General features: G+C 37.7%; 1 protein-coding gene across 1 annotated transcript; it reads right to left on the bottom strand.

Moving 5' to 3' along the window:
- Positions 1-764: 764 nt before the first annotated feature.
- On the bottom strand, positions 765-17,339 carry tnxba (tenascin XBa). Its single transcript, XM_079836269.1, has 15 exons — positions 17,216-17,339; positions 13,290-16,056; positions 12,951-13,148; positions 7,817-8,836; positions 7,205-7,327; positions 6,940-7,083; positions 6,102-6,221; positions 5,868-6,023; positions 4,772-4,896; positions 4,552-4,684; positions 4,307-4,458; positions 2,132-2,228; positions 1,802-1,963; positions 1,549-1,712; positions 765-1,317 (listed from the first exon to the last, which is right to left on the bottom strand). Exons 2-15 carry the CDS (start codon positions 15,922-15,924, stop codon positions 1,201-1,203), a joined length of 5,346 nt encoding a protein of 1,781 aa, XP_079692395.1. The 5' UTR covers positions 15,925-16,056; positions 17,216-17,339; the 3' UTR covers positions 765-1,200.
- Positions 17,340-19,228: the final 1,889 nt, after the last annotated feature.

Genomic DNA, 19,228 nt, shown 5'->3' with positions numbered 1-19,228 from the left:
TATCCTCTCATCAAGGATAGGCAAATATTATCTTGACCTTTATCTCAATGTTACTCTCAACACAAGAAGAATGAACGTCCACATTACGATTTGATGAATGATATTACAGGAGACCAAGTGCCCATTGGTTTTATGACCAACAAAGTTTCTATTTAGTCCAAAAAAAAAGGAAGTACACATATATAATGGACTCTAGTCTCTAACACTAAGTTACTGTGCATGCTATTGTATAAACTTTCCTGCCGAGCTACATGCTGATATATTGCTGCAAGGCGTTGGATGGAAAGGCCCCATTCATTGCAAATAAAGCAGTGATTCAGCATAAGCTCAGGAATATAGTGAAATACAGTTACCACCCTGAAAAACCAATCAAAGAAGTATAGTGTCAGGTATGGCAGAATCGAGTCTATAGCCAAACCACAATCTAAGCCTTCAGCCCTGCACAGGAATAAATGTTAAACCAGTCTGCTTCAACTGGCAGTTTAGCAGAACATAGACATTTGGAAAAGGATATGCCTGTAAAGAAAAATCATGCCGTAATAATTCACTGATGTGCACTTATGCATAGAATCATAATACAGATATGACCATAACGTTTTCTACTTGACACATGCAAATACTGCTAAGTTATTTGGCTTTGATTCTGCATTAATGTTAATTCATTTATAAAAAGGAATATTATATTATATGCAGATTTAGTAAGTATAATAAAAAGGAATAAATATGTAAAGAAATATTTAGAACAATATACAAAAGCCCACTTTCTGATTCCAGGACTCGTTAGCACTTTGTTTTATTGATTTTGTCTACATATGTTGAACATCAAAAGTGAAACAAATTCATAGAGGAGAATTCTAAACCAGTCATATGAAAATATTTTTTTTAAAGTACCAATAGAGCAAGACAGTGCAGTTATTCCAGTAGCGGAAAGGTTAATATCAACGATGGACCTCCATTAACACAAGTACATCAACACATGCATACTGTAAGTCTACATAACATTTTGAAAAACTTAATATTAACTTACAAAAGTTGTTGATTGGCTGGGGGTTGTGATATTTTATTCGCAAAGCTACCATCAGATTTCTTTACAGTTTTTGTTTTGTGTGTATCTTGTTAACCTATATACAATTTTGAAGTAGCAGTGTGTAGAAGTTTGTACAGTGTATTTGTGCTATGTGCACTATTCACTCTGCAGATTTAACCTTGGGTTGTCGGGGTTGTTGGGATCGTTTGACTGAAATAGGAGGGTCGAAGCTTCATCTCAGTAAATGGAAGGGATGCATCTTTGCCCTTCCAGTCTATCCATACCACACCCTAAGAGAAAAGAAAAAAAAGACTCAGAAATCTGCACCAATGAGAGACAATTTCAGACTATAATTTGGTGCTCTTAACATTGTACTTTAAACTTAAGATAAAAGGCTGATTTATACAGTACTTCTGCGTTGGACCTACAGCGTAGCCTATGTGTGCTAGACCTAGTGTCGACGCAGAAGTATAAATCATCCTTTAGGAATACAGAAATTCTACCATTTGCTGATACAATACCTTGTTGTCTGAGTAGGAGGCATAGAGGCCGTTAAGGTTTGCCTTGTAGCAGTTTTTATACCACCAGCCTCCCATGTAGGCCTTAGCGCAATGGATACTCAGGGTGTCTGGGTCTTTATCTTTTGTGGAGAATGGACGGCCGTTGTGATATTTCATGGAATCACCTGCAAAAAGACAGAATATAGCTATCATATACAGAATATAGTCTTATAGTCTTGTTTTTTTACATACAAAGCATGATCTTTTCTCTTACCTGCAGTACCAGAGTATCCAGACAGCTCGATTGCATAGTGATTAGCCTCCGTGTTAACATTGAAGCTGGCATAATGAGCAAAGGCTGTGTCATTTCCTGAACGCAGGTCAATTCGCAAGCTCATTGGTGCTAGACTGGTGAGAGTGTAAAGGATGTCATTTCCTATGGAGAGATGTGACAAAATGTAAATACAATTTACAACAACAACAAAAAAGGAAAAAACTATTTGACATTCTAAATTGATATTCTTTAGGTGGAAACCTCAGGTATTGTTTAAATTGAAAATAATTATTTGTGAAAAAATAATACAATCACTGTGTAAAATCTCACCCAGCCAGAATTCCCCACTCAGGAGACCAAAGCCTTTGCTGTAATCTCTCCAGCTCCTGAAGAAATCAGTAGATCCATCCATCCTCCTCTGGAATACCTGCATTTGCAAAACAACAACGTTTTATTTCAATAAAATTAAAAAAACATAGCGTTAAATAAAAAATCATGACATAAAGCGAGATGAGCAGAATAAAGCAATATAACAGGACGCTACATTCAGAAAAGTGTGGGACTTTAACTCATTTAATCCAAAATAGTTTTAGAGTTTTATGTTAGCTTTGAGGTAATATACTGTATATGCTAGCTAGACTATTCACTTTCTAAAGGGATAGTCCATACAAAAGTGAAAATTTAATTTTGAAGAATGTTGGCAACCAAACAACACTGAAGCCCACTGACATTCTGTGAGTTTACTTCAAATCTTGTATATTAAAAAAAAACTGTACTTGCAGATAATATAATGTTAATGATTTAAAAGGCAACTTAAGTGTATTTAAAGCGAGTACCTATAACCATGTTTCTTAACACACTCTAAAAAGTGCAATTTGTAATTAATTTTGTATTAAATTTTTATTTTATTTTATTAAAAGTAAAAGTACTTTAAATCTTTGGCCCTATCTTGCACCCAGCGCAATTGACTTTGTACACCGACGCATGTGTCATTCCTATTTTGCACCCGCGCAAAGCGCGCTTTTCCCTCCACAGAAGCACGTCGCTAAACTAGTGAATGAACTTGAGCTCCCTGGGCGGTTCAGCGCAAAAAAGGAGGCGTGTTCCGGCGCAAACAATCCCTGGTGCTATTTTGCTGTTCCATTAAACAATTGCGCCACTGACCAGAAAAAACCTAGTCTAAAGTCAGTGGCGCGTTGCGCGTTGTTCATTATGCTATTTTAAGGGCGCATGTTTGACCATAATGTATAGCGTGCACAACGCGCATACACTTTGCTCATGTAATCTACACAGATGCAACAGTTATTTTTGCAAATCATAAATTGTTACACTAAAAAATATTAACACATGAGATGACGGAAATCATTGTGGTGTGCAACGAAGATGTGAAAAAATAGGCATAAATCTAGCTTACAAATTATTCAGGCTAATTGTAGTCTAATAATTAAGGAGACCTGTTTGCCCAATAGTGGCAACTTCTGGCAAGACATATATGTATATAAGGACATCTAACAAATTGGTTTGTCCGTCAAGAACCAGGAAAAAAAATCGGTGAGGGTGGACGCAGCGATGTCCTCTGCTGGCGTCAGGTCCTGAGTAGAGGCAGATCCACCTCCCGTTACACGGCGTGCCCGATTGATGCTGGCAAGCTTGGACTTTCCCCGTCTTCTGATGTCATTGTAGCGCTTACGGCACTGGTGCGACGTCCTGGGGATGCCAGCTGATGAAACAATTGTGGCTATTTCCTCCCACGCCTGTTTAACCGACGCAATTTTGGGTGGGTTTCTCCCATCCCCATACAACACAACTTCTCTGTCTTTCACTGCTCTTTCAAGAACATCAGTCTCCTCGGCTGTGAACCGCTCCTGGCGTGCGCCTGGTAAATACGCCATAATAATAGCAATCCATAATGGAACTTGCGCACCTGCTTTTACAGGGAATGTTGGATGACCCTCTGATTGGTTTATTCACGTTACGCCCAAACCACACCTATGAATAATGAAGCTACTTCAGACCAACCCATTTTAGATTTGCGCCGGGCGCAAGAGCCATTTATCCCGCCGGGAAAATAGCAACAGCGCCGAGACCCGCCCACAAAGTTACTTGCGCTTCGCGCTTTGACACTTGCGTTTCAGATCGTTAAAATAGGGCCCTTTATGTTTTAATAATATTTTGATGTGTTTTAAAGAAGTACACATGTAACTTAATTTAAAAAGTATAAAAAAAAGTATTATTTCCATAATAAAAAAGTGTGATAAAGTGTACTTCTTTTTCAAAGGGTATACCAGCATATCATGTCACAAAATGATTTTGTCCATGAAATCAGGCAGGTCACGCTTTGCACCCCATAAGCCTGCACTACAGAGGTTAAAGCTGTGACTTAAACTAAATCTACTGGCTATTTTAAAAGGGATCTAAATATTTAATGTTACACTCTGCAGCAACAGTTTAATGGGGAAAGCTGTAAGTGTATTAGAGGTATCAATCCAGGCTTTTGTTTCTTACTGTCCAGCCTCCTCCATCAGTCTCCATGTCACAGTAGACCCAGACTGGTTCTCCATCCTTCCCTTCAGGGTAAATCTCAACCTCTCCTGACTCCTTCATCCCGTTGATCTGTACCTCTGAGCATTCTGTGGGGTATGGGTGCGGAAGCTTGGCTACAGGGGAAGAAGAAAGAAAATCAAATCTCTAAAAGATAGAACGCAACCAAGGGTGAAAGTAAGACAGTTATGAAACAGATCATTTCGTACCTGTGGTAAACTCAGCGGAGACAAAACCGATGTACTGTCCGTCTCTTTCTCCCTCTATTTTCACAGTGTAGTTTGAGAAGGCTGCCAGTCCGGTCAGCTCATAGCGCGTCACAGATGGATTTAAAATCAGCTCCTGTTAATACAAAGCAAGGGTCAGTGAAAATTGTGAAAACGGCTGCTAAATTTGCCTCAGGTGCTATTGAGTTATGGACAAATTCACCTTGACTTCCTCATTCAGCTGGTATGTGAGCCTATAACTTTTGAAAGCCACACGGGGAGCCCTCCATGAAATCACAGCTGAGTGAAAGGTCACCTCATCAGGGGTCACTACCTGAAGCTTCACCCCTGGAAATCATATAGGCATGGAAAAAGAGGATAAAAACTAGATATTGCAGATCCAGAGGATTTTTAGATACTATGGTGGACAGGAGGACAAATAAGCACAGTTTCACAGTTTTGTCAAACTAACTGTGACTATATAATGAGTAAAACTAAGGATATCAGGCGATTTTTACAGATTTGTATAATTTATAATTGGCTGATATTGGATATTTCAATATTTTAATTGTGCATGTTATTTTTTTTACATAGATCCCTTGTGAAAAAGAAGTGTGCTTAATTGTATTGAATGTGCACTTGCAGTGTCTTAAAAGTATACATTTAAAAAACTGTACTTGCAGATAATACAGTATTAAGTATTGAGATAAAAGGCCACTTAAGTCTACTTAAAAAGAGTGCACTTTCATGTTTCTTAACACACTTAAGTGCATTTTAAAAAAAAAGTGTAATGTCAAATTTTACTTAATTTTCAGTTTTGGCCTATTCATCACTCGATTTTGCCGTACTAACTGTGACTGTATGATAAGTAAAACTGAGGATGTCATTTGATATTATAGATTTTTTTTATTTTACTGAAACTGACTGATATATTTTTAAATTAAATGAAGTTAAATGAGCTATAGATGACACCAAATATAATCTTTTAAAAGCTCTCACACTTAAATAACACTGTTAAATATAATATTTAGAAAATATTAAAATAAATATCCAATTTTTATACTGTACATTATATATATTTACATTACAATATAGGTATATATTGATACCTACATTTACTTGTAGAATTTTTGAAAAAAAACAATTGATTTTTATTTTATTTAATTTTTTTATGTATTTAGACAATATGGTATTAAAGATATTTAGTGATATATTATCAGTCATAATATAAAAATCTTTTTTTATGTTACTTCAATAGTGATTTTGTGTCATGTGGTTTACTTCGGGATGAGTAAACAGAATAGTGACAGTTTACACACCACTTCCTGTTGTGAAGGTCGTGGAGACTGGGCTACTCTGGAGCCGGTTGACTTGACTTGTGATTTTCACCATGTATAAAGAAGATCTATGGAGTCCTCTGAGCTGATGCTCCACCGTACTGCCAGATAGTGTCACTGTAATGGTCACATTAGGAGCTAGAAAGCAGAACAACTTGAGTAAGTCATGATGGTTTAGAGGAGAACCAGCCATTTAATAAGTTTGACTGCACTTACATTTTGTAGTCCCATAACTGAGGATATAGCTGTCCACTTTAGCTTGGGAAGGTTTCCATACTAGCAGAGCTTTAGTGTCTGTGATGTTCACCACCTTTAGTTCAGTAGGAGAGTCTGGCACTGAGATTTAGAGAAATGTCTCGAATTGATAATGATGTTTTATCAAGAGGATTAATCCTTATATTAGAAACTTTTTACAATTTATTTAGCATGAAAATGTATGTGTATCATAAGCTTTGAAGTGGAAAAAATGTGTTAGTAATAGTTGTGTGGGAACTATTCACCCTTCCACCCATCAATTGATAAACATGATGCATTGTATTTTAGGCCTGGTGAATGTTAAGAATAACTTATTTTTCGCATTTAGTATTTTATTTATTTGAAGCATAAGGTGGGCGGCTTTAACTTTTGACACAACTGACCCACGTTTTCCATCACATATCAGCTCGGAGAAGCATTTTTTATTTAAAATAAAAATTAAGAAAATATGGAAATAAAGAGCCTAATGGGTATTGAATAGTGGGAATAAAGTGTTTAACGGATAGGGTTAGGAGTAGGTGTATGGATGGACTTTAGGTATAGGGACAAGTAAGGTAGCATACATTTATGATTTTAGTAAATATAACAATTTACACTAAATATGTTGTCTTTAATGCATACTGTTTTATAATTTACTACAATACACTGAGGTGCAAATAGTATCTACCACTATTTGCACTACGTGTGAATAGAATTGAACTACTATTATTTAAGAAAATACTGCTATTTTCAATTAGGTATCGTTGAACCATAACTTAAAGTAAAAAGAAAACCAAAAACAAATAAGCATTGTACTCACCTGTAGTGACGGAGGCTGTGATTGGCTCGCTCTCGAGTGTCTCCAGGACTGAGCTCACAGTAATATCATAAGTGGAGCCAGCAGAGAGCTTAGACAGGAGAACATGGGACAGTTGGGAGTCAACAGACATGGAGCCACTCTCGCCTGCAGCATAAAAGGGGAAAGCATTGTAAAATCTCAGTTTATTGTGGCACATCAGCAAGGGTGCACACAGCTCTTATAGTCGAAGCATAAAAGTAGGGTAACTCAAAAACATTTACAGTACCAGTCACTATGTTGGTGTACGTGACTTTAAATTCTGCTACTATGCTTTTAGGTTTTCCCCAGGATACTGAAACTGAAGTTTCGGTTATATTGCTGAACATCAGGTCAGTGGGCGGCTCAGGGCCTGGAAAAAAGATGGTAAGGGGGTGAAATTTAATATAGGAGTCGGACAGCACAGTAAAAAAAAAACAACAACTCACAAATGTTAGTGCAGTTCAGGTAATGCATTGAAAATGTCAGCACAAATGTATATTTTAAGAGTTCTGAAACATTTATATCCTTACATAAATATGCCATATTACCCAAGTAATCAATTGGTGCATTCACTCTTCACCATTCACCAATACAGTACACATCATTCATTTTAGCACAGGAAATTCTGTTAAGTTGACAGCCCCAAAAAATCTAAGGCCGTTTTGTACTCCTGATGTCACTGAACGTATGCCTGGTATTTATGACAAAAATAGTTTAAGTGGGTCTTGCCAACGTCAATATTTAAAAGGTACTGTATCCCATGCATTCATGGAAGCGCTACCAGCACACCGCAGAAAAGCAAATGCTCTTCAATGGTGTTTATTGCAGTGAACCAAAGCAGGAAATATAGGAAACCTACCTGTGGATAATGTAAGGCGATGAATTTTGGTTCGTACACCAAGACCAGAGCCAAACAAGGAAACCGAGTACCGCATTTGAGGTTGAAGGCCTTTGAAAAGATACGACCGTGCTGTACCAGCGAGAACTTGCGAGAACTTTTTCACAGTCCTTCCTTCAAGTTTGTTACTGTGATCTTTAGTTGACGTTCTGTTTGAACTGGGCCTTTGGACATCGGTTACATTTTCAGCTGCTGCTCCATCCTGGATTTTCTCAGAATCTTCATTTCCTGCTCTGATTTCCCTTCGTGTCACAGTGAAGTTCTTGAATGTGTCTCGAGGAGCTTCCCAAGACAAAACGAACCCAGTGGAAGTGATATTATGAACCTCCACTGATCCAATGACTGATAACCTGCTGCTAGTTTTGTTAAAATGGAGTTTGGATTCAATACTTGTCCCATTTACGTGCTTATGAGAATTCTTCTCTGCTTGGAGAATTGTTGTTACATTGCCATGGAATAGCTTCTTTCCTTTTTCAGTTAATGTAACATCAGTCTTGCTTTCCAGTTGATCACCTGCAGTTCTGGTAGTAACCTTTGTCCTGGATGTAGTTACATTAGATGATCCTTTGGTGCCTTTAATCCATTTCTCTAGAACTTTGGAGGTTTCATTAACCTTCTTCACAGGTGTTTGAGTCACATTCTGATAGACAGGTTCATCTTTAAGATTAATTTTCTCGTCCGTTTTGGATTGTTTGTCTGGTTTTATGACTGTTGTTATGCCCTTTCTTTGCTCATTAAGTCTTCTCCCTTCATGCTTTAGCAGAACCTGGCCAACAGTCTTAATAATCTGGTCTCTTTTTGCGGTATTGGACTGGACTTTATCTGCGGACACTGTTGGCTTGGCTGGGGTGTCTTTTTTTGGGTCCTTTTTCACAAATATGGTCTTGTCAGGCTTTGTCTTCACAGATTTTCCATCTGGCTTGGCAGTGGGCATCTTCATAGTCACAGTTTCAACAGTTATGGTGATCTTTTTGTCAACAGCTAGGAAAAGCAAAAGGCATTCAGAGTGAGACTAGATTCATTCTTAAATTTTCAAAATGAAATGAAAATTCTATCATCATGTTTCACCCGAATTTTGGTAACACTTTACAATAACAGTACATGAATAATCATGTATTAATACATGAATTAATAGTTAATTAAATATGAACTCATGATTAGTGAAGATATGAACTAATCATGAACAAATGAGGAGCTATCATGAACTAATACAGGAGTCATAAGGATTCATGCATGAATAACAGCAGCATTAATACATGTTAGTACATGTTTGATAATTAATGCATTAATAAACATGTATAGTTAAACTAAATCAAACAGGCTCCTTAAGAATAAATAAGAAGTACTCTGACTTTGAATTAAACATGTGATTTAATACTGTCATAATTTAAACTGTAATAGCCTATTATAATCTGCCATCTGCAGCTTTGTGATTTTTAGCCATTTTTGTGAGCCATTAATTACACACATTTGTCTAATCAAAAGTGGAAAATAGACTAATAACTATCAATAATCATTTTAATTTGATATAAACCGTTTTCAGATTTTTATAGTTCAATTAGGCTACGTTTAGTCACAGCTAGTTTTCTTCCCGGAACTACAGTATGTAGGGTTTGTTTCTGGTGGGATACTCATTAGTGGCGCTCTCGGTGCTCCTAGTTGTGTTCCTTCGGTATTGCTGGCATTTTCATCAAATAATATATGTCGACTGCTTTGGTCAACCGAAATAATAATTTAAGACATGTTTGTATGATTGTTGTATTGGGATATTTCTGGAGGTGTGTACTTTAATTAACTGTATTTTTTAACTTATATGCTTCGATTAGCATTAGCCGGTGGATGCGTGTGTCTTTACAGGTATGTTTGGGCTTTCCTTTAAAGTCCATATATGTTTAATTATATAAATATAAATAAAAGAACTAGCCTACAAATACTTTTTATCTTTGTTGTTTTTTTGCACCAAGGGTGTAAAGGAATAAGGATTCTTAGTGTATATGTTTATTCATTTTGTAATGAATGAATTGTTAGTGCATCATTGTCCTGACTTTACTTCAGGGGGCACGGCATTACTATCTCATGGTTAACTTACCATACACTAACATCAACTAATGGCTTGTTAATGTATGACTATGTCATGACTTTACTTGAGGGGGCACTTCATGATTAATTCATTATTAACTAACCATACACTAACATCAACTCATGGCTTGTTAATGCATCATTGTGTCATGACTTTACTTGAGGGGGCACATCATGATTAATTCACTGTTAACTACTTACCAAATTCAGCTCATGATTTATCATAAACTTACTATCAAATACACATGTAACTAGTATTCAGCCCAATTAAGAGAATGGAGGTACAGTATCATCACGGCCTGTGTCTCTCCGGTGGAGAGAGAACTGTACGGATCCCAGCAGACGATCCCTCACTTCCTGACTTTACTGCATGTTTCCTGTTTGGTTATTTTTTGGGAACTGATTTCTCAGGAACTGTTATAAGTCACAGTAGGTTTAGTTTGATGGGAAAGAGAATATCACAAAACAGACTGAGACCTTTTGAGATAAAATATAGCAGATTTAGTATTTTCTATGTTTGATAAGGGTGACAAGTAATGCAAAACTATTCCTGTGGCTTTCAGTAATATTTATGATGAAGCTTCTGATAAAAATGGTTTAAATTATGACAATAATACATTTTAAAATGTATTTCAAAGTCAAAATATTTGTTATTTATTCTCAAGGAGGCTGTTTGATTTTGTTTAACCATACATGTTAATTAATGCATTAATTATCAAACATGTACTAACATGTATTAATGCTGCTGTTATTCATGCATGAATCCTTATGACTCCTGTCTTAGTTCATGATAGCTCCTCATTTGTTCATGATTAGTTCATATCTTCACTAATCATGAGTTCATGTTGAATTAACTATTAATTCATGTATTAATATATGATTATTCATGTACTGTTATTGTAAAGTGTTACCGAATTTTTTTGTCTTTTGTGGAAGACAACATGAAATATTAGGCATCATGTTTGTGTTCCACAATGAAAATGATTGGGATCTCTAAAATGACAAAAAGCACCATTTAAAATGATAAAAGTAGTTCTGTCATGATAACTCTCAGAGTGTTTGGCATGGTAATGGGTATGACAATGTTGATATATTTGGTCTTGGCAGAATTGATCTGCTATGCTGCTGCTGTTATTGCTGCTGCAGAGCAAGTACGGGACTTTTTACAGCCAATACATACACAACACACTGCTGTGAGCAAGTAAGACTTGCTGCTGCTGCTGTACAATATATCATACATGAATTACCCCTTGCAGATTTATACAAGTGGAGGCGGAGCTGGGGAAGGTGGAGGGTTTCTGAAAGCACGCTGCACTGCTAAGGCAAATGCTAGCCAAGTATTTGAAGGTATTTGACCCCAAGTATTTGACTCCGGCGGGGCTGCCCTTTGTAACTGGTTATAATTTTTATGGACAGAATTTCTAGGCGCAGCCAAGGGCCGGAGAGTGTCCGGTTTGGGGACTACGCAATTTCGTCACTGCTTTTTGCGGATGATGTTGTCGTGTTGGCCTCCTCATACCAGGACCTTCAGCTTGCACTGGGACAGTTTGCGGCCGAGTGTGAAGCGGCTAGGATGAAAATCAGCACCTCCAAGTCCGAGGCCATGGTTCTCTGTCGGAAAAGGGTGGCTTGCCCACTTCAGGTGGGTGGAGAGTTCCTGCCTCAAGTGGAGGAGTTCAAGTATCTTGGGGTCTTGTTCACGAGTGAGGGAAGGATGGAACGGGAGATCGACAGACAGATCGGTGCAGCTTCAGGCTGCAGTAATGCTGTCAATGTACAGGTCTGTCGTGGTGAAGAAGGAGCTGAGCTGTAAGGCGAAGCTCTCGATTTACCGGTCGATCTACGTTCCTACTTTCACCTATGGTCATGAGATGTGGGTCATGACAGAAAGGACAAGATCCCGATACAGGTGGCCGAAATGAACTCTCTCCGCAGGGTGGCTGGGTGCTCCCTTAGAGATAGGGTGAGAAGCTCGGTCACTCGGGAGGAGCTCAGAGTAGAGCCGTTGCTCCTCCACATCGAGGAGCCAGCTGAGGTGGCTCGGGCATCTTTTTCGGATGCCTCCTGGACACCTTCCCAGGGAGATGTTCCGGGCACATCCCACCAGGAGGAGACCTCGGGGAAGACCTAGGACACGCTGGAGGGATTATGTCTCCCGGCTGGCCTGGGAACGCCTCGGGGTCCCCCCGGAAGAGCTGGAGGAAGTGGCTAGGGAGAGGCGTCTCTGGGCGTCTCTGCTTAGACTGTTGCCCCCGCAACCCGGCCCCAGATAAGCGGAAGATGATGGATGGTATTTGAAGGTTGAGCAGCGAGCTCATTGGCTACTGATACAGCAGGAACCAATTAGCTATGCCCTATAGAGAATGATGTGATTGCAAGCAGGTTGAGTCAAGGACCTATCAGCCTGTGCCATCTAGAGTTTCATGACAGATCTTTGTATTTCATTTTACATGCAGATTTCCATCTTTTCCTCGCATTAAGATTTCAAAAGTATGAATGTAGTGTATATGTCATATGGACAACTTTATGATCATTTTCTGGTGCTTTTTGTAATTTTTGGAGTTTGATAGGCCTTGGTTGTAACATATTGGTGGCTGATATATTCACACAACGAATAGGAATATCAGCAAGAACAGTTAATCACAATACACAGGAAATACAGCAACAACCACATAAACTCAAATAAGAGAGAGGCCAAAGGAAACTAAGGGCTTAAATACACAGGATAAGATAATTAACTGGAGCAGAAACAGCAAAGCAAAGGTAACACACTCAAATGGGAACAGAACAGAACCAAACTAAAACAATGAAATTAAAGATATCTTTGACACTGGTCACCATTCACTTCTATTGTATGGAAAGCAGCATAAACATTTTGCTAGATTTTTCCTTTTATGTGCTATGGATTAAAGAAAAACTTACAGCATTGGAATAACATGAGTGTGAGTAAATGATGACCAGATAGAATTTTTGTAGTGAACTATTCCATTAAACATTGATGTTTAAAATGACTTACTGCAGTCTGGGCCTGTATAACCAGTCTGGCAGACACACTTTCCCTTCACACACTTCCCTTTTTTGTTGCAGTTAGAGGGGCATGTTTTTCCACTGCAGTCAGAGCCACTGAAGCCCTGGAAACAAACACACTTTCCCCCTTCACACTTGCCCTGGCCACTACAGTTTTTAGGGCACTGCTCTCCTGAGCACTGAACACCTGAAGATAGATGGTAGAGTGTTCGTCCAGTTTCAATTAATTGCAATTACTATACTGATTTTTATTCTACATTCATTAAAGTACCCTAGTAATGGTTAACTAAAAATTTTAGGATTTTTGTTAGTACAACATTTTACTTACACATTTTTTTAATCACTGACATCTCCTTCTCAAGAAACTCAACTCTGTCCCTCAGCGCAGTCATCTGCGTCTCACAACCTCCTGTGCAGGCTCCTTGTACCAGGTTGATGCGATGAGTCATAACCAGAGGAGATCCCGGATTCAAACTTAGCTCTGTTTCACGTACTTTGGTTATGTTACCTGCATCTGTCTGAGACCCCTGTTGAATGCAACCCTCAGTGATGACTACTTTAACTGGTGAACTCTCTGCGGGTTTGTCTTTAGCTGGTTTCTGGATACCATCAACTACAGGCGGGGCAGTAAATGTAACAGTCTGATTGACGTTGCTAATTTTTGAAGAAGTAGATTGAGTGTGGTTTTTCGTTTTGGTGCCTAATGATGTAGTTATTGTCTTTGAGAAATTCACTTTAATAGTTTGGGAAATTGACTTAGTCTGATTGATTTTTGAGGACGTAGAATGAGTTTGATTTTGTAATAATGTAGTTAGCTTGGGAACATTATGACTAATAGTTTGGCCCGTAGACTTGGAAGTGGAATTTTTCTTCTTGTTAAGTGTCCCTTGAACAGAAGGCCCAGGTTTCTCGACATCTACAGCATGCTTAGGTGTGGAAGAGAGAGTTTTATTGATGCTTGGTTTTGAGGAAGCAGAAAGAGTTTGGTTTTTCATTTTGGTGGTTACTTGCTTTAAAGCATTAACATTAATGGTGTGGGTTACTGACTTGGTAGTAGTATTTTTCTTCTCTCCAAATGTAGCTGGAAGAGAAGACACAGGTTTCTGAACAACATCTACAGCAGGCCTCGAAGAGGTTGTAAGAGTCTGATCAATGCTACTGTTTTTTGCAGAAGCAGATTGAATTAGGTCTTTAATTTTGGTCTTTAATAATGTAGTTCCTGGTTTCTGAGCATTTGGTTTTGTAGTGTTAACTGTTGACTGGACACTTTGCACAGGTTTCTGGACAGCATCCACATCGTGCTTTGAAGAGGATGAGATAGTCTGATTCACTCTACTAGTTGTTGAGGAAGTAGCTTGAGTTTGGTCTTTCAATTTGGTCTTTAATAATGTAGTTCCTGGTTTCTGAGCATTTGGTTTTGTAGTGTTAACTGTTGACTGGACACTTTGCACAGGTTTCTGGACAGCTTCCACATCGTGCTTTGAAGAGGATGAGATAGTCTGATTCACTCTACTAGTTGTTGAGGAAGTAGCTTGAGTTTGGTCTTTCAATTTGGTCTTTAATAATGTAGTTCCTGGTTTCTGAGCATTTGGTTTTGTAGTGTTAACTGTTGACTGGACACTTTGCACAGGTTTCTGGACAGCATCCACATCGTGCTTTGAAGAGGATGAGAGAGTCTGATTCACTCTACTAGTTGACGTGGAAGTAGATTGAGTTTGGTCTTTCATTTTGGTCTTTAGTAATGTAGTTCCTGGTTTCTGAGCATTTGGTTTTGTAGTGTTAACTGTTGACTGGACACTTTGCACAGGTTTCTGGACAGCATCCACATCATGCTTAGAAGAGGATGAGATAGTCTGATTCACTCTACTAGTTGCTGAGGAAGTAGCTTGAGTTTGGTCTTTCTTTTTGGTCTTTAGTAATGTAGTTCCTGGTTTCTGAGCATTTAGTTTTGTAGTGTTGACTGTTGACTGTACACTTTGGACAGGTTTCTGGATGGTGTCCGCATCAGGCTTTTTAAAGGATGGGAGAGTCTGATCCACTTTACTAGATTTTGAGGACATTTTGGTGTTTGATAATGTAGTCACAACTTTAACAGTTTGGGCCGTTGACTTCCCAGTAGAATTTTTCTTCTCACTAATTGGATCCTGAAGAGAAGGTACAATGTCTTGAGGCTGGTTGACGTTGCTAATTTTAGAGGATGTAGATTGAGTCTGGTTTTTTGTTTTGGTGTTCAATACTATAGTCACTGTCTTTGACACATTACCATTAATAGTTTGGTCTGTTGACTTCAAAGTGGAAATTTTCTTCTTGCTAAGTGAGCTTCCATCCACACTAATCTTAGTAGATGGAGGAGTATGATTGGAAGTAGGATGAGTCTGGTTTTTCATTTTGGTCTTCAGTACTGTCGTCACTAGCTTTGGAACATTAAGACCACTGGTGTGGGCTGTCGACTTGGCAGTAGAATTTGTCTTCTCATTAAGTTTGGCTGGAAGAGCAGGCTCAGGTTTCTGGACACCGTCTACAGCAGGCTTTGTAGTGGATGGGAGAGTTTGACTAATGCTGCTAGTTTTTGAGGAAGTAGATTGAGTTTGGTTTTTAATTTTGGTGTTTGATAATGTGGTTACTGGTTTCTGAACATTTAGATTAATAGTGTTCACTTTTGATTTAGTAGTAGAATTTTTCTTCTCGCTAAGTGTGTCTTGAAGAGAAGGCACAGGTTTCTGGAGACCATCTACAACAGGCTTCGGGGTGGATGGAAGAGTCTGATTGGTGCTACTACTTTTTGAAGAAGCGGCATGAGTCTGGTTTTTCACTTTGGTGGTTGATGCAGTTACTAGCTTGGGGACATTATGGCTAATAGTGTGGCCCATTGATATGCTAGTGTCATTTTTTTTCGCGCTATGTGTGCCTTGAAGAGAAGACACAGGACTTAGGATGAGGAGAAAAACTATTGAGATTAACATTTTATGCTTAAATAAGGTGTCCAGCCTTTCATAAGAATTAGGACTGATAATAAAAAACCTAAATCAAAATTGCAATTATATTTATTTTCCTCAGTTATCTTACAAGCATTAGCGATATGAGAGATGTGTTCCCTGAAAAAGAGAAAAGTTTGCTTTTAGTTTGCTTGGCATGCTGTTTCATGTTTATTCACACTTTCCTTCATTTACTGCTCAAATATGTGTAAATATAAAATGCATGCCTTCAAATATATTTCAGGCTAAGATGAGCCAGGCTGGTTGAGCTCAAGACTGCATTTTTGGAAAAAGCCCTCAAAACCCTATCAGCAGAGGGACTGTTCTGCAGCAACAGAGCCACACTGTCCTCCTTTCACAGGGACTGTATGTCTTTGACTAAACTCGAACATAATCTTAGCCAACTGAAAACTGCCAGTTTAAAAAAAATACTCCAGTCTTATTTAAGCGCTCACCACAGAAGCATCCAAAAAAATTCTGTAATAATTGGATATTAAGTTATGATGAAACTTACCAAAAGCTTCTGTTCAGACTGGCCTTTCATACATTTTTTAAATCAAAACCTGATAAAACTTTATATTTGAGTTCAACGACACACTTATTGCACTAATTTATTTCATACATGTTAATAGATATACACTACTATTCAAAGGTTTGTTTTTGAATGTGGTCTCTTATCACCAAGGCTACAAATATTTGATAAAAAATACAGTGAAAACAGCAATATTTTGAAATATTATTACAATTTAAAATAATGTTTTATATTTAATATATTTTTAAATGTAATTCAAAGCAGAATTTTCAGCATCATAACTTCAGTCTTTAGTGTCACATAATCCTTCAGAAATCATTTTTATATACTGATTAGCTGCTCAAGAAATATTTCTTATTATTATCAATGTTGAAATCAATGGTGCTGCTGTGATTCATTTTTCATTGATGAATAGAAAGTTCAAAAGAACGGGATTTATTTGAAATATAATTCTTTTAGAACATTATAAATGTTATAAATGTGTCACTTGTCATCAATTTAATATTTCTTTGCTGAATAAAAGTATTAATTTCTTTAAAATAATATTACTGAATGCAAACATTTGAACGGTAGTGTACATCATGCATAAATATTGATGTTTTTAATTATTTTTATTCTTATCTCATCCTCTGCAGTTTTATGTAATATTATTAATATTATTAATAACTGTAATTCTTACTGCCAGCAATTAATGGATACAGTGATTATAGTAATACTATTATTTCAGTACAATAAAATTTGTCTTACCTGTGTTTGGAGCTGCTTCTGTTGTATTAGGCTCCTTCCATCAGGTTTGAGAACCTCCTGTGACTGATTGAGATTAATCGAGAAAGAGAGACAGTGAACAGGAGCTCCAGTAGCCAAGAGGACCCGGGGCAATCAAATCCCTTCATACTTAAAGCTTTTCCATACTCCGCCTCCTTGCTAATTTACATTGAGCATATTCCTTGCTCCTGAATGTTTTTGTGAGTGTTTGCAAAACTATCTCTCTTGACATAAAATTCTTTAAACAGTCATTAGCAGTTTCCTGTGTTACTTCTGTTGATCTGTCATTGCTCACATGACGTGAATGCTGTCAGACATTCATGTATAATATATATACAGTTTGTATATATCTAATATTGTGTTGGTCCCCCTTTTGCTGCCAAAACAGCCCTGACCCATCGAGGCATGGGCTCCACTAGACCCCTGAAGGTGTGCTGTGGTATCTGGCACCAAGATGTTAGCAGCAGATCCTTTAAGTTCTGTAAGTGGTGAGGTGGGGCCACCGTGGATCGGACTTGTTTGTTCAGCACATCCCACAGATGCTCGATTGGATTGAGATCTGGGGAATTTGGAGGTCAAGTCAACACCTCAAACTCGTGCTCCTCAAACCATTCCTGAACCATTTTTGCTTTGTGGCAGGACGCATTATCCTGCTGAAAGGGTGTACATGGTCTGCAACAATGCTTAGGTAGGTGGTACGTTTCAAAGTAACATCCACATGGATGGCAGAATCCAAGGTTTCCCAACATTGAACATTGCCCAAAGCATCACACTGCCTCTGCTGGCTTGCCTTCCCATAGTGCATCCTGGTGCCATGTGTTCCCCAGGTAAGCAACGCACACGTACCCGGCCATCCACAAGATGTGAATGTAATGTGATGTAATTTCGGAAGGAGCACGTCCAGATAATTAAACCTATCTAAACAATGGAGCACGCCAGATAATGTAACCTAATCAAACCCAAGTGGAGCACCCTCAGATAATTAAACCTAATTAAACACATGTGGAGCACATCAAGCCAATCGATTTAATCAACGATAAGAGGTGTGTGTATATATACAGCATATTCACCTTCTTTCGTTGACCGTTTTTATTTTTAGCATCCCTCCACCACCCCATCTCCACACTTTGATTTAATAAACTCATTAGACGTCAACACAATCCATAATAAAATACAGTCTAGTTCTAGACTATCTTTATCATGGGGGGGGTACTCTGGGTTCGGGCCAAATTCCGAGCCCGGAGCCCTCCCCCGGACAGCACGCCAAATACGCATAATCTTTACTCCATTTAATTTGATGTACGTGTGAACTCGTGAAGTAAAAGAAAACGTGATTCATCATACCACCTTATAATAACTTCTTCCACCTTATAATAAATAAATATATATAAGTCACTTTTCATATTGCCCCATAACATCACACAGGTTATTTATTTACTTAAAAAAATATTTCCTTCATTTTAGCAGATCCTAAGTAGCTAAATGGTTTTTGAATGTATTACATATCTGATATTCTTTTATTATTATTATTATTATTATTATTATTATTATTATTATTATTATTATTATTATAAAAAGTAGCTAAGCTAATTTTGATACAAAAATCAAAATGGTGTATTTGTCAATATTTATAATAAATATTTAACAAAATATATTTTAATCTTACAAAAACAAAAAAAATATTTTTTGATAAGGAAATAAATACATTTACTGAGAAAATTAAGGTAAAGGTTATACCCTATTATAATGTAGTTCTGAACATAACAAATAATTCCTCAAAATATATATATTTTTAAAGCTTCGTAGCCTGTTTTGTCTCAGTGCTCAGTAATCTGTTACCTATACAAAGTAATCCTTATTGTCCTCTGATTACTGTCTTTACTATATGTTGGCTTGCTATTTAAACTTTATTATTAGCTACTATTATTCTTACAAAAATTTCTGACTGCTACCACTCCTAGAGTTTTCAAGCTACATTCATCAAACACGACCCAG

The sequence above is a fragment of the Gobio gobio genome (genome assembly GCF_949357685.1).
Source record: "Gobio gobio genome assembly, chromosome: 15".
In the NCBI taxonomy this organism is placed as follows: Eukaryota; Metazoa; Chordata; class Actinopteri; order Cypriniformes; family Gobionidae; genus Gobio; species Gobio gobio.
The sequence above is the reverse complement of the archived record's forward strand: the minus strand, read 5'-3'. Positions and strand labels throughout refer to the sequence as shown.